This window comes from Macrobrachium nipponense, chromosome 30 (genome assembly GCF_015104395.2).
Source record: "Macrobrachium nipponense isolate FS-2020 chromosome 30, ASM1510439v2, whole genome shotgun sequence".
NCBI classification, from domain to species: domain Eukaryota; kingdom Metazoa; phylum Arthropoda; class Malacostraca; order Decapoda; family Palaemonidae; genus Macrobrachium; species Macrobrachium nipponense.
Genome location: NC_087218.1, coordinates 60,311,447 through 60,332,621, shown reverse-complemented (window position 1 = coordinate 60,332,621; position 21,175 = coordinate 60,311,447). Strand labels below are relative to the sequence as shown.

The following is a 21,175-nucleotide window of genomic DNA, read 5'->3' as shown; positions in this document are numbered from 1 at the left end:
GCCAAAGATTCCTGGCCAATAACTGCATTTTCCATGTCCCAAAAATATTACACTTCTGGATATTTTGGCTGTAAATAAGACAGAGAAAGAGCATAAAAGGTTGGTGAATGCTGTGTTATGAAAGTTGGAAGAAGTCGAATTGTTGGGGCATATGGTGAGTGTGTTGGGTTTAAGAAAGTCAGAAAAGTTTGAAGGAAGATATGAGATTTTCCATCACTGAGGACAGTATTTGAGTAGCATGCATTTTTAGGATTGTTCAAGTTTGACAGGAAATAAGCTAAAGATTGTTCAAGCATATGTATCTAAGCCGTTGACAGAATGGACTGGATGTAAAAAGAGCACCATGCTGAAATGGGAAGAAAGAATGATAAAAGCATTTGGAAGATTTAAAGAGGAGGTAGTAAAAGATGTGGAGTAGGTATATCCAGACTATAGTCCAAATGCAAGTAAGTTAGAAGTTTATACCAAAGGTAGTGGTACGTCAATGGAAGGATGTCTTAAGCAAGAACAGTGGCGAATGGAGTTAACAGAGAGAGTGTTAGCTTATATGTCTATGGCCTTTAGCGTGGGCAAAAGAAAGTTTTCAGTGATTGAATTAGTTGGTAGCAGAGATTTTGTGTAAAAGTTTTGAGACCATTCTTGTATGGGGGTGAAATTTGTAGTAAGAATGGATCATCAGCCGCTTGTGTGTTTGCAAAGAATGAAAAATGTGGATGGAAGGACTGTGAGATTGTTGGAAGATTTGAGTGATTTTGATTTTGTAGTAGAGTACATCCTGGGGAAAAGAAATGTCATCACAGATGTGATGTACAGGTTGCCTGGTGAGCTAACTATAGAGAAAATAGGGGATATAAATCCTGATAATCTGCCAAATGGTTAGTGGTTGCCCTTGAAAATATGGGAGGTGGAGATTCTTTGTTCGAAAGCGTGTGGACAGATTGAAAAATTTAGCAAGTGACAGATTGAAAGTGAGAGTGCCTGCAAGTATAAATGATCTCTGAGCAGAAGTGATAGATGAAGTCTGTAAGATGCCTGGATGTTGGGGTTGAAGAACATGAGCCAGTATTATGAGGAGTTTAAAGCGATGATGAGTCCGGGAGCAGCTCTGTTCCAAGGGGTGCTGACTGCAGTAAGTAAGAAGTATGAAGTGGTAGTGTATGTACACTTTGGTGGCAACAAACCCATGTTGTAACGTAAAGAAGGAATGAAAGAAGATGACTGCGTGTTGCATTTGCAGTGCTTCAGTGGGGTGCACTACAACTGGGTTGCTGAGAGGACAAATTATGAAAGGGAGTGTATGGAGGAAGAAAGCATTGGGAAAGCAGAACCTTCTGCACTGTTAGTAGTAGAAGACCAGGGGGAAGATGAAAAAGAAGTTTGTTTGATATCAGTGTGAACATGATAGAAGAGATAAAATGACAGTAGGGGTTAGTGAAAACCATGGTCAGTATTGTGGATCAGTCGATACAGAGGCACAGATTTCTTTAGTAACCAAACAAGTTGTTAAGGATATAGAACGGATGAGTTGGGTTATTAAAAGAACTGTAAATATCCTAATAGAAGGGATAACACGAAGGATTTCAGGATGTAAATTAGGAAAATTGGAGGTAGTGTAGGTTTGTGGTGTTAGGAAACAAACAAATGCCTTGTTGTTTCCCGTTTGGAATAAATTGTTTGAGAAAGAATAAGTTGTCTGTGAATGTGAGGAAAGGATTGTTGTTGAAGAAAGAGTTAGTAGTAGCCAAGATACAGAATGAGTCGATCTGTATGGCTAAGTTTGTGGGGTTGGTTAGTATTAGTTAGAGTGAAAATGAAGATGTGCTAGAAGTTAGTGGGAATAACAGCAAGTTGCTGACTTTGGAATATGTAGAAAGAATACAGTGAGGATGTTTTTCTCTTAGCAAGTTGAGAGCCTGTGTGAGAAAGGGAATACCGTTAAGGTTATGGCCGTCAGTCTAGAGAGACTACAAGAGGTTTGCTGATAGGTTTGTCTTGTGTGAAGGCATAGTCTACTTTTGGGAGAGTGGTTGGGTGAGTTGGTGTATGTGCCTGTGTTTTTGGAAGTGGTGCTACAAGAATGTTTAAGTTAGTACTGTACATGATGCATAGATACGACTGGCCATATGGGGAGGTTTAACTTGGTGGAGTGTATGAAAGACAGGATGTTTTCGCTATATTTCAGGAGAATTTGTGCAGACTACACGTGAAGAGTGTCAGAGAGGAAAGTATCAGAATACATGTGAGCCCTCCTGTACTGAAGTTAAGTATGAAAGAAGCATTTGAGTTAGTGGCAATTGATTGTGTTTCCTTCCTGCTAACTGCAAGAAGGAATGTAGGAGCAGTAGTGATGGTGGATCACAAAGGTAAGTATCTGAGTTGAGTATCTGTGAAGAATAAACAAGGGTGGTCAGTAAAAGTTTGTTACCTGTGTGTTTGTGAAAAGGCCTCTGCAAATGTTGAGTGACTGTAAAATGGCCTGTGTGAATGTTGAGTGACAATGGGCCTGAGTTTGTTGGAAGACTGTTTGAACAAATGTTGAGAGAAAGGGGTATAGAGTATGTAATGACAACTCCTTACATGCCTAGGGCTAGTGGGTTAGCAGAGAGAACTATTAGAACTTTGAGTGAACTGTTATGAATGATGACTGAAACAGAGAATGGGATTTGTGGTTAGGCAAGGTTGTCTCAGTTTATAACATAGTACATAAAAACACTGGCATATCTCTGAGCGAATATATAATGAATTATGAAAGAATTGTAAAAGCAAGATTAAGTTTAACTGAGGAGGAGCGGGAGATGTAGAGGGAAGCTAATGAAAGATTTGAGTTACAAGATTGGGGATAAAGTGTTAAGGATAGTAACTGAAAAAGGTAGATGAACAGTAAATAAAATGCGGGACAAATATGAAGGACCATATGTAGTAAGAAGGGTTTGGTGAAATTGTTGAGTAATAGAGCATGAAAATGAAAAGGGAGAAAAAGAGGAAAAAGAAGCACATCATTATCAGTTGATGAAGTGGAGGAAGAGAACTGCCAGAATATTAAAAAATACATCCTATAATACAAGTCTTGGCAAGACAGAAAATCAAGGAAGTTGTTGATGAAGAGGAGGATAGTTTCTGGGGAAGTAAAACAAGTAGTGATACAAAAAGGAAGAAACGTCAGAAAAAGGGAGTCTGTAAAGGAATCATAAACTGGAATTGGAGAGAACACTTTAGCTCGGTTATTTGAGGAAAGTTCGGTATGTGGCAAATATGATTTTGAAGGATTTGTTTGGGATGCAGAAGGGATTGATTTAATAGCTACTAGGACAAATGTTGAAGAAAGGAGTAATTTGATAGAGGGGCTAGAGTTAACTGATATTGAAGATACATACAGTACCTGTGGTTTTCCATTAACTGAAGAAGTGGAGAAGGTGAATGTAGGAGTAAATGTGAACAAAGAGTGGCTGGAAGTGTGGCTGGACCGGAGGATGAGAGTGGTGGAAAAGAGTGAGGAAAGAAGTGTTGAGTGTATTGTTGGGTATTAACCCTTAAACGCCGAATGGACGTATTAAACGTCGAGTCAAAATCTCCCCCGATTGCCGAATGGACGTACCATACGTCGACTCAAAAAAGTTTTTTTAAAAATTCGCGGAAAAATACTTATAGGCTTACCAGCTGAAAACTTTTGAATCACGCGCCTTGGGGGATGCTGGGAGTTCACGGATCAAGGCGTTGTTTTGTTTACAATCGTTACGCAGGTGCGCAAGCGCGAATTTCTTTCTTATTGCACTAAAAAGTATCAGTGACACATCTCAAAAATTATTTCGTCACTTTGACATAATTTTTGCACCGTTTTAAATTATCCGTTACATGAAGTATTATATAATATGAAAATGTGCGCAATTTTATTTAGAATACAACAAAAAAATACTCATGATTGTAGCTTTTATCAGTTTTGAAATATTTCCATATAAATAACGATAAGTGCCAAAATTTCAACCTTCGGTCAACTTTGACTCTACCGAAATGGTCGAAAAACGCAATTGTAAGCTAAAACGCTTATATTGTAGTAATATTCATCTATTTACCTTAATTTTGCAACAAATTGGAAGTCTCTAGCACAATATTTCGATTTATGGTGAATTTATGAAAAAACTTTTTCCTTACGTCCGTCGCGGGGTAAACGGTAACTTCCGAAAAAAATCATAAATGCGATTGTGGTAATGTTTGCACCATTTTAAAATTAGCCGTTACATAAAGTTTTATATACGGAAATGTGCGCAATTTCATGCACAATACAACTAAAAACAACCCATGGTTGTAGCTTTTATAAGTTTTGAAATATTTTCATATAAAAAATGATAAGTGACAAATTTTCAACCTTCGGTCAATTTTGACTCTACCGAAATGGTCGAAAAACGCAATTGTAAGCTAAAACTCTTATATTTTAGTAATATTCAATCATTTACCTTCATTTTGTAACAAATTGGAAGTCTCTAGCACAATATTTCGATTTATGGTGAATTTATGAAAAAATAACATTTTCCTTACGTCCGCGCGGTAACTCTTCCGAAAAAATCATACGTGCAATTGTGGTAATGTTTGCACCATTTTAAATTAGCTGTTACATAAAGTTTTATATATGAAAATGTGCGCAATTTCATGTAGAATACAACAAAAAATAATTGAAGGTTGTAGCTTTTCTCATTTTCGAAATATTTGCATATAAATCACGATAAATAGAAAAAAAAACCACGTTCGGTCAAATTTGACTCTACCGAAAGGGTCAAAAAACGCAATTGTAAGCTAAAACTCTTATATTTTAGTAATATTCAATCATTTACCTTCATTTTGCAACAAATTGGAAGTCTCTAGCACAATATTTCGATTTATGGTGAATTTATGAAAAAAACTTTCCTTCCCTCCGCGCGCGGATTCTCCGCCATAAATCTCCGAATTGCGTACATCGAAAATTTGCTCCGTTTCATATTAGGCATTTCATAGAGTTTTATATATGAAAATGTGCGCAATTTCATGTAGAATAAAAGGAAAAATATTTGAAGGTTGTAGCTTTTCTAATTTCCGAAATAATTGCACACAAAAAAAATTATAAAAAAATTTCGACATTTGGTCATTTTTAACTCGTCGGAAATGGTCGAAAACTGCAATTGTAAGCTAAAACTTACATTATCGTAATATTCAATCATTTGTATTCATTTTGAAACAAATTAGAAGTCTCTAGAACAATATTTAGATTTAAGGTGAATTTTTGAAAAAAACATTTTTTTACGTCCGCGCGCTACGAATTCGTACATCATTTTGTGATAATATTTTTCCGGTGTTGCTTTTATTGTTTTACAATGTATTATATATCAAAATGATTGCAATGTAGTGTACAATACAACGAAAAAAAAAAGAAACTCGTTAGCTTTTACCGTTTTTTGCACAGCGTGATTTTAATACAATTATGTATGAATCTTTTTTTTTTCGCTACCATATATCCCATTATTTACATATGATAATGATATTATTTTTCATTTCTGATGATTGCATACTAAACTTCAGGCAATGACAAAAAAAGGAGCCGAAAATGAACTCTTAATCTTCAAATCTAAGCGCGCTGTGATTTTTTGAAAAAAATATTTTTTCCGCTTCCGCGCTCACTCAAAATCGGCTCCGGCATTCGGGGGAGTTTTTTATTTTTACCACTTCGGCGTTTAAGGGTTAAGGAGAGATAGAACAACTTCAAGCCCAGGAAGTTTGAGTGGTCCAAGTCCAGAAGTAGAGCAGAGAGTAACTGAAGGTGAATCTGAACGACAAAGACCGTGGACAAGAAGTCAAGGTCCAGTGAGGGAGTATGAATGGATAGCAAGGAGAGGTTTTTATGTGAGAAGGGTAAAAAAAGTTTACCGTCTCTGTTAAAGGGGAATGTGGTAGGTTTGTTTTTATAGAAACTTAGTCAGCTTGTGTACAAAAATTTAGCACTGATTTATTTTTAAAAGTAAATTATTTTTGCTCATTTTATTGAATTGTTACTATTTTTTTAAGTTTATTTTTTATATTCATTTATTTTTTTATAGGTGTGAAAATCCTCCCCCTTCATATTCATGGTTCTTTAAAATGACTGTGATTTGAAGCATAACCTAATTGGCAAGTGTAATATAAAGGGAACTATTATATCAATATATAATACAATCTAATTTGGATATTATTTTCAATTTTGAGAAAACCTATATATACATGTTTATGGTGAATGTACTGAAGTCCCTGGTGTTAAAGGGCAAGGCATTGAGTTCAGTGTACAGACATATTGATTACTTGAACCCAGGTAAAGTGATATACTGTATATGTAAAATGAAATATATTTCTAGTTTTTTGGACTAGATTGATTAATGAACGAAATCTATGTGAATGAACAAATTCCATGTGTGTACGATAATGCTGCCGAAACAAAATGGTCGAGGAACTCCCTTATGTAGATGCATAATGGGATAGATGCCGACCAATAGGAGAGCAAGATCTTATGGTGGTAGCTAGCATCAGGAACCAATGGGAGAGCGAGAGGATGGTGGCGAGTCTACTGAGTTGGCGGTGCGCAAGTCTTAAAATTGTTTTTGGCGGCCTGGGCAAATCTCGGACCTTACAGTAACACTCTTTCGCAACCTGAATTATTTTTGTACACAGAAGCAAAAAAATCTTCATCTTTGCCTTCGTAACCTGGATTTTTCGTACATAGGGACTTTCGTAGGTAGGGGTATGACTGTATATTTAACAGGCACCGTAAAACTGAAACGCCACTAACCGATGGCGACAGTAACCACCGGCTGCCTGTACCTGCCTCTACGCCATGGATCATTCTGGATTCTCAGCACATTAAATTCATTCACTGCATTTATTGTGACTATATCAGAAAACAGATTATATTCTGGATCTACAACACTAAATATCCAACCTATACATCACAAAAGAAATCCTTCCTTTCTCAAACAAGTCTAACATAAATAAATGTGAGGATTCACAGATATCTACTACCATTTGTTCAAGTTGCAAAAGCTTTCCTCACACTCAAGGTAAGAGCACCAAGGCTCCTTCATACTCCCATGACTTCTCTCCCCCAAAATATAGTTATTTGGAACCATTTACACTCCTAATGGGTAAGGTATTTGCTTGATCAACATAATGCCAATGACACAAGGTTGAATCTCTCTACGAATTACTTAACAATCAAAGATCTAATATAGATAAGCCAGTCCTGAAATATTAGCTCCAAAGAAAATCACCATTATAAATTTTTGTTTGTTAATTTGACCCTTCAGTTCTATACACCTTCTGAAGGATGTAAATACTAAGTCTCCATTCATGTTCAGTTCTGCATAAGAAATTTACACTCACACAAATAACTGTCAAAAGAGCCCTTGTATTAACAATACTATTAGATTATGTACTACAACATGCCTTACACTCTCCTACAACACAAAACAGCAAGAAGTATGGTTCTTGTAACTGTTTCTGCTGAAATGATTGTCAAAATTGCATGAGGCATACAAGCCCTGTACTGTAATGCAAAATGTTAACTTTGTCTCTGATGAACAGAATCTATGTTTAAATTAGCTTATTTATACAAGGCACTGCATACAAGTAGATTGTAAACAAGCTCATATAAAAAAAGAACTGTGAATAACAAAATCATTTGCACAAATAAAAGTAGACTGCAAACAAAACTCATACAAAAAGACCTTTGAATAAGAAAAGCATTTGCACAAATAATAAATAACCAGATAATACAAAATCAACAGTAAAAATAAATGTAACCATACAATGAATGCACTGAGCAAAGCAATTGCCCATATGTCACAAAGAGAGGTTTAATACATGCAGTCATGCAAAATTTAGGATGAATGTCAACCCTGACAATAATATACTATATCTATGATTATAATGAACCCTCAACATTTCAGCACAATTTCACGTATAATGCAAGAAAATGATCCCATAGCGGGGTACTGACTAGTGTGCCCTTGCATGGCACACTATATAAAGAACAAAAGGTTCTTTGCAGTGTATGGTTAGCCTTAGATGTGTTGCTTTCTGCATTTTAATTTTAATCCTTTCATAATCTGGCCTCTTTCCACTTAGCTGTACAACTTCTTTAACTTAGTTAAGCCCTAAGAGTCTAGAAATGTGAATCGGTGGTCTCATTACAACTAAATAATAATAATAATAATAATAATAATAATAATAATAATAATAATAATAATAATATGTTTTGAGATGATGGCAGCATCTGTGGAATTAATTTTATAAATGGTCTTTTCAATTCTTCTTATTATTCTCTTCTCATCAGGGCCTTAGACTAAGATTTGTTAACCACTTTTGTTATCATATCAATAAATTAGTATTTCTAGAAAACATTTCTTTAACCAAGATATGAACATCGGCCAGCTATTAGCAAATATCAGCCCTGATGAGAAGAGAATAATAAGAAGAATTGAAAAGACCATATATAAAATCAATTCCACTGATGCTGCAAAACATGTTTGAGAGAGGGTCTCCTACCTTCAAATAATAATAATAATAATAATAATAATAATAATAATAATAATAATAATAATAATATATGCAATACAATTATTCACATAAATGATTACCAGAAAAAGACAACTCAAATTTTTACTGAGAAGAAATTACTGTAATACTTACTTTTTCTTGATAAATTCATCCACTTCTTCCTGTAATGTGTTTGGAGGATATAAATTATGCAATTCATTTGCCTCAATCAAGATTTCTTCAAAAGGCAAGGTATCTGGAACCTAAAAATAAACAAGGCAAAAGCTTCATGAAGATGAAATAATCAACAAAAACTTCATGAAAGTGAAATAATCAAACTTAATTTTCAAAATGTATAGCAAATTCAAGATACAGTTGTTGCAGCTTCATAACAAGGAAACAATTGTTGACACTTAGTAACAAAGTGGTTAATTTGTTGCAAGTTGGTAAATGCAGGGAACTCCCCACTCATCTGTCTGAAACCCATTACCTTTTCTTTCAGTAATAAATACTATAAGTTAGTTTATCTGGAATTATGGTAAAAAGGTTGGTTTTGTAAAGCTAGAAAACCTACAAATTATCCAAAATTTGCTATTTGTTCTTACAAACCATCAACTTTCAAATAGAAGAATTACTCCTATGGTGGGAGGATAATCCCTCAGGATTGCCTAGTAAAATTCAAAAGTTAGACGGACATGTGAGGTGTGACCCTCTGCCACACCCTGTAAGTCTGCACTTATAGTGCAAGACTGGAGGGATAGTTAAAACACCTGCACAGAACTGTTGGATTCAGTCATGTACATGAGCAAGGAAGAGCTGATGCATTAACCTCCTATACAGCCTGGCATGGAAGGTAAAAGCTGATAGGGCTATGTGCCCATTTATTTCACCACACGCAAAGATAAGGCCAGGGATATCTTGTCTTTCCAATGTATAAAAGAAAAAAAATACACACACACCAACAACAACAGGAAATAAAAGTTGGCAGGTGGAAATATCATCATCAACAAATGGATGATAATGTTCAAGGACTACCCCTCCCCCACCACTAAAGGAGCTGGAGAGAACACATTATCAAACATAAGACTGGACAGGTGTTTGACTGCATGTGCAGCTCTTCTGCATCTGCCAATCAAGTGCGACCATAGCATGGGCTGTCCAGAGTTGGTAATGGTAAAATGGAAAGAAGAGACCTGGATTCAAGGCATCTTTTAAATGAAATTACAGTAACTAATTTCATTTAAAAGTTAGCCTAATAGTTAGGGAGCATGATTAGGGTAATTTTTAGTGTTCAAACTCTAGAAATAAGCATTTATTAGCAATTTCAGAGACCGTGCCAAACTTACGTGAAACTTCCCATTGCGCGAGAGGGTCTGGAACCTAACCTCGTGTAAGTTTGGGGTGTTACTGTATATAAAATATCCTTTATTTCAGCTCAGGGCATATACATACATCAGTGTTATTTGCAATATATATTTATTTCAACACTTCTTGTGGAACCCATGATGATGGCATGAAGAACCAGTTGGGAATTGCTGATCTAGATGATGATTTCTTGATACTTCTCCGGGTAAAGCAGGCATTAGCTCTTGGTCTAAAACTTGTCCTTTGTCTTACGCTCAGAAACTGATTTGTCTGGGACAGTTCCGATGACCTACAACTGAACACAGTTGGCTCTTTTGGGGGCCTAGAAGACCAAGATAAAATATCTTATGTGCTCTTCTTTTTCTGCATGTCGGAGGCTATACCAAAGGAGATAAAAGTAAAGCTGATCTTTGGACTGGTGTTCCTCCATTGGCCATGAAAGAGCACCAAAGGTCTTGCTTCTCAAGAAATTTGCATTGTATAAAGAGAAGCTAATTCATGGGAGGTATCCCTGATGCTTTTATCTATACAGAAAAGCACTCCCAACCAATCTGAAGAGAAATTCTGTGGGAGCACTGTGCATTCCATAAACTTCCTAGCCAGGGCGGCTAACAACCAATCCAGAAAACTCATCACCTCAAATACCTTCAAAATATTTTTAAGTAGATGAGCTAAATCAGCAGCTGAAAACATAATCAAGGTCGCATTAAAGGCTGACCTTCTAGCTGAATCCACAAGTCCAGAAAAGTTCCCCTGGGAGGAGGCAGACACTTCCTGAGAAGGAGCTTCTCCTGTGGCAGCTTTACCTCGTTCCTTCTTCATTGACAGCCATTCACCAATTTCACCAAAGGCTTTTTTTGCCAAAGAAGAGAGAACCAATTTAGGAAGTCTCGCATAGCTAGTCGAATGGGCCTCCATTAAAAAAGAAGGTAAGGGAGGTGCTGTTGGAGAGAAAACGAGGTCTAGGTTGTAGGGGGAGTGTCTGTTTCTTCTTCTTCTTCAGAGGAAATTGGAGATAAAGCCAAATCCAGAGAGTCTTGAAGAGTCAAAAGCAGCTTGTTAAGTTTCAAAATGCTATCAGAGTAACCGAAAGCGCTGATATATCCTGAACTTGAGCTGTCTGAGCGGTCACTTGGATATGCTGAGACTGCTGGGAGTGGGCACCAGTTCCGCTGCCAGCATAACCAGGGACTCGGGTGCCAGTTAAGTGTCTTATCACCCGAGACTCTTGTGGTACATCATTAATGGGAGCCTTTGGGAGTTGTGGTGCTACTGTCTGATCCACTGGATGTTTACATTCTTTAAAAGAAAGCTTCTTATCCATGGAGGACAAAGAGCCATTATGAAAAGACTGGCATTTCGGTGCCTGGGGACAGTCTCCTGAAGAAAGGTTGTCCAATGAAAAGCGCTCCAGACTATCCCAGTGACTACATGAAGGTTGCTCTTGTTTCCTTACAAGGGACAGGAAGAATGACGCACATCCACTGCTCTTCTTTTCAAAGGGCACAATTTCTCCACAAAGCAGCCATGGTGCCTGGAGACACACCTTCCGAATTCAACATCATCTTATGGAAATCACTTAAAATCCTTTCGAATGCGCTCTAGTTGCAATCCGGATTCTTCAACAGGTTGAACAGAGGGGGCAACTAGCTGGGGGCAGATCCCACCGACCTCCCTTAGACTCCCAGTTTCACTCCTCCTAGGTTTGGGGGAGTATGTCAGGGACTTTGGCCTAGGAGAATCGGCAGGCAGAGCAGCGACCTCCTCCACAAAAACTTCACTAGCACTGGGCATTACCGGGCACTATAAATCACCTTTCTTTTCCATAGGTATCTTCACCGATGATGCTAACTGTGCAATCGCTTCTACAACCATTCAAACTGTTTATCTATTTTGCAATTGAGATTGGTTATGGTGTTGGGTTGGGAAACTTGGGATCTGGGCAAAGGCAGTGATGGGACAGATAAGGGCATCAAAGGAACATCAGAGTCAGATTTAGCTAAAGACAATTCCTAACTAGACAAAGCTTTTCTCTTTTAGTTCCCAGACAATTTTTTCAAGTGAGAGTCTAGTTTCTCCATTTATTACTGTCCCAATCAGCACATTCTTGATATCTTAAATCACTAGAGTAATTCTGTCCTCTATAAGTCACACATTTTGTATGAGAGTTGTAAGTGTTCTTAGTTAAACAAGTATTACAACCTGTTCTGCAACACTTAAAAGAAGAAATACTAGTGTCAGAAATCTTGAGAAGTCAAATTTGGGAATACAAAAGAAAAACTTCAAGTCTAAATCAGCTAATATGGTTTCAAAAACCCATATCATAAGCTAAATATGCTGAAAGGCAACCAAAAAAGTGTACTTCACCAACTGATGCGATATTGAACAATCACAAAAGTCCGAATTCCAAAAATTTAACTGCAGCCAACTACAGGACTTCACCCATCAGTCGGCAGAAACAAATTGAAGCTCTTTGCTACGTTGTAACTCTCATTCCCCCCAAAGGTGGGCAGGGGTTATTTGTCTAACCCCAAACAGTCTAGCATGACCCATGGGTTTCAAAATATAAGTGCGGAAAGAGTGAAACTATTAGCTATGTAATTACTGAGTAAGTACATACAGTGGGTCATCCCTTAGTCACGGATCAGCAGTTGCGGGATTAGTTAGCCACGGTTTTTTCATTGGACTGCTTCTCAGTCTATATCACAGGTATGAATTGCTGATTTGTACGTGTTGCGTAATGATGTTTATCGGTAGGCTAGGCCTTGGCCGTGGTGTGATAACCATCGACATATATGAAAAGATTTACATTATAAAAACAGACAATAAAAGTAATAAAACCATTTCCACCTTATAGTATATTATTGACATATCTCCGTAATAAATAGTCTATTCAAGGAACAATTCCATATCAATGAAATCAACCTTCAACACTGAGTGGCAAGGAAACAAAATGTAACTATCCAATTATATGATTTCATTCACAGCAACATTTATTGTTTAGTAGCCCTTCAGAAATTTTAATAGTCGTGTAATTTCGATAGAAGTAATACTGAGGATAACATTAATGTTTAATTCGAAATTCATTATTATTACGGTAGTAAATAACTTCTCAGACCAGTGCAGTCATACAAACAATAATTGTCGTAGATTATCACAGTATCGTTCTTTGTGATTGGCGACGAAGCGTAAATGTAATCAAACCATTTTTTACCTTATATATTATTGGCATATCTTCATAATAAAAAGCCTCTCTTATATGCTATTGGCATATCTTCATAATAAAAAGCCTCTCTTATATGTTATGGGCATATCTTCAGAATAAAATGCCCATTCAAGGAATAATTCCCGGCGGAAAACATTTTTCAAAAGACAAAGATACACTAAAAGTTTACAGTAAACATAAGCATTGATCACTTTATTTTGATGTGATTACAATAATGTTGCAGTATGGTACTATAATCAGTACAGTAACTAATTTTTGATCATAAATGTACAGTAGAGCCCCAGACCTTGATGTTAATTTGTTCCAGAACCATCAACGAGATGCAATTTTATCGAGATCTAAATTAATTTTTCCTACAAGAAATAACTGAAAATGTATTAATCCGTTCTTGACCACCAGTTATTACCCTAACCTTGCCTTTTTATATCATTACCCATAAATACACAAAATTTACAATGAAATACGTTCAGTGTTAAATAACATACCATTCAATGCACTTTTTTCATTTTTAAATATAAACAGTAGTAAAATAACTGCCATACGTACGCCCAATTCGGCCATAATACGATGGTTGACTGAGCGCCATAGGCTAGGCTAGGTATGTAGTATATACTGTAAGGTGTAGGCGTAATTATTGTTGCTAATAAATAAACATTGAAAATGATATTGTCATGATATAATAAAGTTTTATACATACTTACCTGGCAGATATATACTTAGCTATAGACTCCGTCGTCCCCGACAGAAATTCGAATTTCGCGGCACTCGCTACAGGTAGGTCAGGTGATCTACCGCCACTGCTGCTGGGTGGCAGAACTAGGAACCATCCCATTTTCTAAAACAGATTTGCTCTTCCACCTGTCTCCTGAGGGGAGGCTGGGTGGGCCATTTAATAGTATATATCTGCCAGGTAAGTATGTATAAAACTTTATTGTATCATGACAATATCATTTTTATACATTCAACTTCCCTGGCAGATATATACTTAGCTAATTGGCACCTTTGGCGGAGGGTAAGAGACAGCTAATTACTGAATAGACAGGGAACAACATACGTTGTAGGTACAAAAATATAAGAAACCCTTGGTTCCTACCTGTGTCGGCGAAAGACTTCATGGCTACTGCCTAGGAGCTTACATCGCCTCAAGAGCCTCAGCGAGGTAGTGACCTCATGCTAAGAATTCTTGATGGTCTGTCAATGGGGTCTTATCCACTTACTCGACAGAACCAAAGGATCTTTGTCAATGGGGTCCTATCCACTTACATGACAAAACACCATGCCATATGGCATCATTAAGGAGCATAACACCGATCCCGATCACCTGATCCTAATACCGGGGTTAGTACTACGATTGAAAGGAGTTATCCCCCCAACATCCTTTCAAACGACCATAAAAAACTCAAAACCAAACAATCTTTAGTTAAAAACAATATTATTTAAGGATCAGTACCAGCTCCCTGTCCCAGCACGGTATCCGCTGATACATAAGGTCCAAGAGAAAAACACTTTTCATAAGTCACTCTGACGTCTTTTAAGTAGTGGGAGGCAAATACCGAGTTGCATCTCCAATATGTTGCTGCTAATATGTCTTTCATTGACATATTTCTATTAAAGGCTAGGGAAGTTGCAATTGCACGGACTTCGTGTGCTCTAACCCTAAGCAGCTTAAATGTTTCCTCTTGGCATTTCATGTGAGCCTCCGTTATCACATTTCTTACGAAGAATGCTAATGCGTTCTTCGACATTTGCCTCTTCGGGTTCCTTACCGCGCACCATAGGCTCTGATTACAACCTTGAAGTTGACTCTTTCTCTTCAGATAAAACTTCAGTGCTCTGACCGGACAGAGAGACCGTTCTGTTTCTCTACCCACAAGGGGAGAGAGGCCCTTGATTTCAAAACTTCTGGGCCAAGGCTTAGAAGGATTCTCATTCTTGGCCAAAAAACAAAGGTTGGAAAGAGACAACAGCAGAATCTCCTCTAAAACCTACCCGAGAGTCTAATGCATGTATCTCACTGACCCTCTTGGCCGTCGCGAGGGTCAAGAGAAAAATGCACTTCCTCGAGAGGTCCCTAAAGGATGCCTTATCAGGTGGTTCGAAAGTATTCGAAGAGAGAAACTGGAGGACCACATCTAGGTTCCAACTTGGAGTGATAAAGGATTTAGACTTTGTAGTACCAAAGGATCTTATCAAATCATGGAGATCCTTATTGTCTTCTATGTTAAGGCCCCTGTTTCTAAATACAGCCGAGAGCATACTTCTATAACCTTTTATGGTAGAAACAGCTAAACTTGATTCCTCTCTAAGGAAGATAAGGAAATCAGCAATTTTGGTCACAGAGGTATCGGAAGAGGACAGCTTCTTCGACCTACACCATCTACGGAAGACTTCCCACTTCGATTGATAGACCCGCAGAGTAGAGGACCTGCGGGCTCTGGCAATTGCGCTTGCAGCTTTTCGCGAAAAGCCTCTCGCTCTGACAAGTCTTTCGATAGTCGAAAGGCAGTCAGGGAGAGAGCGTGGATGTTTCCGTGATATCTCTCGAAGTGGGGTTGTTTGAGCAGATCTGTCCTCATGGGAAGAGATCTGGGGAAGTCCACCGTCCATTCCAGTACCTCTGTGAACCAATCTCGAGCGGGCCAATATGGGGCGATTAGAGTCAGTTTCGTCGCCTCCGATGAACGGAACTTTCTTAACACTTCCCCCAGAATCTTGAACGGGGGAAAAGCGTAGGCATCTATACCCGACCAGTCCATGAGAAAAGCATCTATCGCTATTGCTCTTGGATCTTCTACAATGGAGCAAAAGTTTTCTATCCTTCTGGAGAGAAACGTGGCGAACAGGTCTATCTGAGGCTTCCCCCAGAGAGACCAGAGCTTTCGGCAGACTTCGGAGTGTAGGGTCCACTCTGTTGGAAGGACCTGGTTCTTCCTGCTGAGTCTGTCTGCTCTGACATTTTTTGTCCCTTGTGCAAACCTCGTCAGCAATACAGTGCCTCGTTCCTCTGCCCATATCAAGAGGTCTCTCGCTATCTTGTATAGTGTAAGCGAGTGAGTCCCCCCCTGTTTTCGGATGTAAGCCAGAGCCGTGGTATTGTCCAAATTTACCTGGACTACCACGCCTCTGACCTCCGACTCGAAGTATTTCAAGGCTAGATGAACTGCCATAAGTTCTTTTACATTTATATGCCAGGACACCTGTTCTCCTGTCCAGGTTCCTGACACTTCCTTCTTTCCTAGAGTTGCTCCCCATCCCGTTTCCGAGGCGTCGGAAAACAACACTAGGAGAGGGTTCCGAATCGCAAGGGATATGCCTTCGTTCTTCTGAAGCGGGGTTAACCACCACCACCTCAGGTCTAATTTTATTTCTTGAAGAATGGGAAACTGATCCGAAAGATCCCCTTTCTTTCTGTCCCACATTCTTTGCAGGTAAAATTGCAGAGGTCTCAGATTGAGCCTCCCTAGGGAAACGAACTGCTCCAGCGACGAAAGGGTGCCCAGAAGACTTAACCATTCCCTCGCTGAGCTTCGTTCTTTCCCTAAGAAGCTTGATATTTTCTCCAATTCTGTCTTGCGATGGAAATGCTCGAAAACCCCGAGAATCCATCTGAATCCCCAGATAGACAATGTCTTGGCTGGGGACCATCTGAGACTTCTCGAGGTTCACGAGCAGTCCGAGTGAGCGAACGAGATTCAACGTCGTTTCTAAGTCCTCCAAACATTGTTGTTTTGACTTGGCCCTTATTAGCCAGTCGTCCAGATAGAGGGATATGTTCACCCCCTCCAGATGAAGCCACCGTGCTACGTTCCTCATAAGGTTGGTGAACACTTGAGGAGCCGTAGACAGGCCGAAGCACATGGCCCTGAATTGAAAGACCCTTCCCTGCATCATGAATCGTAGATATTTCCTCGATGACGGATGAAGAGGGACGTGAAAATATGCGTCTTGTAGATCCAAGGAGGCCATCCAATCTCCTGGACGCAGAGCCGCTAGCACCGATTTGGATGTTCCATAGAGAACTTCTGTTTCTCTACGAATCGGTTCAGTGCGCTCACATCCAGGACAGGTCTCCACCCTCCCGAGGCTTTCGGAACTAGGAACAGTCGATTGTAAAAGCCCTGAGAGTGTGGATCCGGTGCTAATTCTATGGCCTCCTTGTCCAACATTTGTTCTACTATTTGCAGAAGGATCTTCCTCTTGACAGGGTCCGCGTACTTCGCCGACAGTTCTCTCGGAATAGACGTCAAGGGAGGTCTGTCCCTGAAGGGGATGAGATATCCTCTCCTCACAATTGAGAGGGACCAGTTGTCCGCCCCTCTCGACGTCCATTCTTCTGCAAAATTCAGTAGTCTGGCGCCTACTGGTGTTTGGAGGACTTGAGGTTCATTTGCTTTTCTTGGTAGGTCTAAAGGCAGAAGCCCTACCTCTTCTTTCTGCTCCTCTCTTCTTAAAGGAGGATCTCGAAGATGAACTCCCTCGAAAGGGCGGCTTCGGGACCCGTGTCTCCCCCTTCGTGGCAGGAACAGCTGTCTTCGGCCTTTTGGTTGATTGAACCAGAAGGTCCTGTGTCGCCTTCTCGGTAAGTGAGTGAGAAATATCTTTCACTAACTGAGGAAGGGAAAAGCTGGTTAGACAGAGGAGCATACAGAAGGGACGACCTCTGTGCCGGAGAGACAGCTTTCGTAAGAAAAGAACTGAATAGAGTCTCTTTCTTAAGTATTCCCGCCCCGAAAAGGGAGGCCACTTCTCCCGATCCGTCTTGCACTGCTTTATCCATACAAGTCAAAATACTATTAAGGATATCGGGGCTCAGTTGTTCATTGTCTTGTGTCCTCTTGGCCATCACCCCAAGGGACCAGTCCAGAAAGTTGAAAAATTCCAAGACATGGAACAATCCCTTGAGGAGATGGTCCATTTCAGACATTCCCCAAGTTGTCTTGGCTGAAGAAAGAGAGCGTCTCCTTGACGCGTCCACCAGCGTTGAGAAATCTGCCTCTGCAGTCGCTGGGAGGGCGAGTCCCATTGCTTCGCCTGTCTCATACCAGATACCCCTCCTCCCAGAAAGTCTGGAGGGAGGGCAGGTAAAGACAGTCTTTCCCGCCTCCTTCTTGGAGTTAAGCCAATTTCCAAAAGACTGCAAAGCCTTCTTCATGGAAATTGTCGGCCGCATCTTCAAGAAGGAGGACGACTTTGCGGTTTTCGCGCTCGTGAACAGCGACCGAGGAGAAGGAGGAGCGGCAGGACTCAATGAATCTCCAAATTCTTGGAGTAAAAGCGCAGCCAACGCTTTGTAGTCTGATAGTCCCGCCGCTTTTTGATCTTCGGTGTCAGAGACATCTTCTAATGCAAGTTCCACCGGAGAATCATTATTAGCCGAGGGAGAATGTCTCTTCTCGCAAGGTGAAGGACTCTTCGCAGGATCAACTGCTTCCCGACAAGGTCGACGGCCGCCTGTGCGACATCTTGTGTCCCTGTCGGGAGAATGCCGATCCTGAGAAAAAACCCCATAATCATCTAAGCCCTCCTGACAAGAATGACGGCCGCCTGTGCGACATTTTGCATTCTTCTCAGGAGACATCTGTGCTTGCGGCAGATTTTCACCAGAAACGGACATATCGTGAACAGGACGACGGCCGCCTGTGCGACGTCTTTCGTCTCTGTCCAGAAAAATCCGTTCCTGGTCCAAATCATAAAGAGACGCTTCCTGGTTGATTTCTCCGTATTGTTCTTTTGAAGAAAATCTTTCAATGCGCTTGGACGTATCTGTCCGTCTCGGACTGTGTCGTCTGTCCGAGCTGTCCACATATGGAACTTGGCGCTTGGCTGGTGTCATTCCAGTACGACACTTCTGCCTGTCCGTCTTGTCCGCTTCTGGCTCCTGGCGCCCGGACGGAGTTGCCTGCGCACGACGTTTTTTCCTATCCAGGCTGTCCGCCTTGCCACGGCTGTCCGCGGTAGGCAGGCATCGCTTGAACATAGTTGTCCGCATAGGACATATCTGCCTGTCCGGGCTGTCCGCTTCTGGCGAATGGTGTCTGGTTGGCGCCGTCCGCGTAGGACACTTTTTCCCGTCCGAGTAGTCCAATTCTGGCGCCGAGAGCCTGGGTGGTTCTGTCCGACTCGGACACTCTTCGTCATTGTCCGTATGTTGCGTCTCAATTCTATGAGTTTTCATCCTTCTTTCTTTATTCCTCTCTGTACTCGTACGAGGAGTAGAGGAGATAAGTCTGGAGTCCGGAACGCCCTTCGGACGAGATCTCTTAACCGGAAGAAAATCGTCCTTTTTCCTCGGAAGGTCTTTTCTCAATACTCCTACTAAAGAGGAAATCTGCTCCTGCATTTTACGTAGGATGTCCGTCGCTGTTTCTTCCTTCTCTTTGTCATGAATAGGAGAATGCGCTCTGGAAGGTGTAGGAGATCGAGATATTGTCCTTTTGGCTCTTTTCCTCTCGTAGGGAGAATCGTCCGGAAAACATTCCGGGCTCGAGTCCAACGTCGGAGCTTTCCAACTCCTCTTGATCGGACGCGACAATTCGTCGGAAGTCCATCCACTTCTTCGAGGAGACGAATCGGATGACGAAAAGCACTCTTTCAGGATGCCTTTCCAATGGCGATCCTTGGCAGTCTGGGACGCTACAGATTCTGCCGAGGGGACGCCTGACCGGTGGGGATTCTCCGTAACCTCCGTATGACTGTCGACATTCCTTCTCCTCTGGGCCTGGGAGCTTGGAAGAGGTCTAGGTCTGGGAGTGAGACAGAGCCGATCAGACGCACCCTCCACTACACTGGGGACACTTATGTCACTTTCCACATTCTTACCTTTAAGAGCTTGCATTTCAAGCTCCATCCTTCTTAATGCGGTCTTCAGATTTGCAATCTCCGTAGCAGAACTTGCAACATCTGCTACGGGAGAGGTTGATACTGCATGTGAGGAAGCAATTACTTGTGGGTTAGTTATACTAACTGGCTCGTTAGAGCGTGATCTACTCATACTTCTAGAGACAGCCTTTCTAACCCTATCTCTCTCTAGTTTCCTTAAGTAGGAATCTAGTTTCTTCCATCCTTCATCATCCATATTCACACATTCATCACACGTGTTATTTCTCGTGCATTCATATCCCCTACACTTCTTGCATACCTTGTGAGGATCTAACGACACTTTCGGTAGCCTCACCAAACAACCCTCATTCATACATCTTCTAACTTCGCAGCTAGAATCAGACATTTTTGAGCAAAATCCAAAGCCAAAATCCAAAAAACGTTCCACAAAAGCGTATGCCAAACCACAGATCCAAATACGTCACCAAAAAGACAGTCCAGAAGATCAACGGCGATGAAAAACGAAATCCAAGTCAGGAGGTAACAACAACGATATTATGGCTACCCTCGACAGAGCAAATCTGTTTTAGAAAATGGGATGGTTCCTAGTTCTGCCACCCAGCAGCAGTGGCGGTAGATCACCTGACCTACCTGTAGCGTGTGCCGCGAAATTTGAATTTCTGTCGGGGACGACGGAGTCTATAGCTAAGTATATATCTGCCAGGGAAGTTGAATGTATAAAAATAAAGTCTAATTCTTACGGGAAATTAATAAAATATTAAAAATAAGCCAAATTATGTCTGTTATCATAAACTTCAGAAAAATTCCTTAAGTTCAGTTGCTAGTTAGTAGCCGAGAGCAGCCTTAAACAGATGTAAACAAACCATCATACAGAGAGTACTAGAATACTGTATACAAAATAACTAAAATATCCTTCTACTACTACTAATAGGAGCAGGCAATGTGTTTGCAAAAGTTTTTTTTAAGTAGCAATAAGTACATGTGTATCATCAAGCAACATAGGCTTGGCTGGATCAATCAGTAGTGAGTATCCATATAATAGTTTAAGGTATAATAAATGTTTGAACTAGTATTAAAATAGGCAGTTAGCCTATAAGAAGTTTTATAGGTAGGGACATCTTTGGTGTTTTAACTATTGAAGTAGGCAATTAGGGTAAAGCCTAGGGTTTTTTGAGGGGTTTGAAAATGCGAATATTTGCTTTGTGCAGATGGTTG

General features: G+C 40.2%; 1 protein-coding gene across 1 annotated transcript in view; it reads right to left on the bottom strand.

Annotated features, from left to right (window-relative positions):
* Nucleotides 1-21,175, bottom strand: part of LOC135202176 (TBC1 domain family member 20-like) — a 170,241-nt gene that overhangs the window by 8,394 nt on the left and 140,672 nt on the right. The window contains exon 6 of the mRNA XM_064231430.1: nt 8,683-8,792. Within this exon, the coding sequence (XP_064087500.1) occupies nt 8,683-8,792 (110 nt within the window). The remainder of the gene's footprint in view (nt 1-8,682; nt 8,793-21,175) is intronic.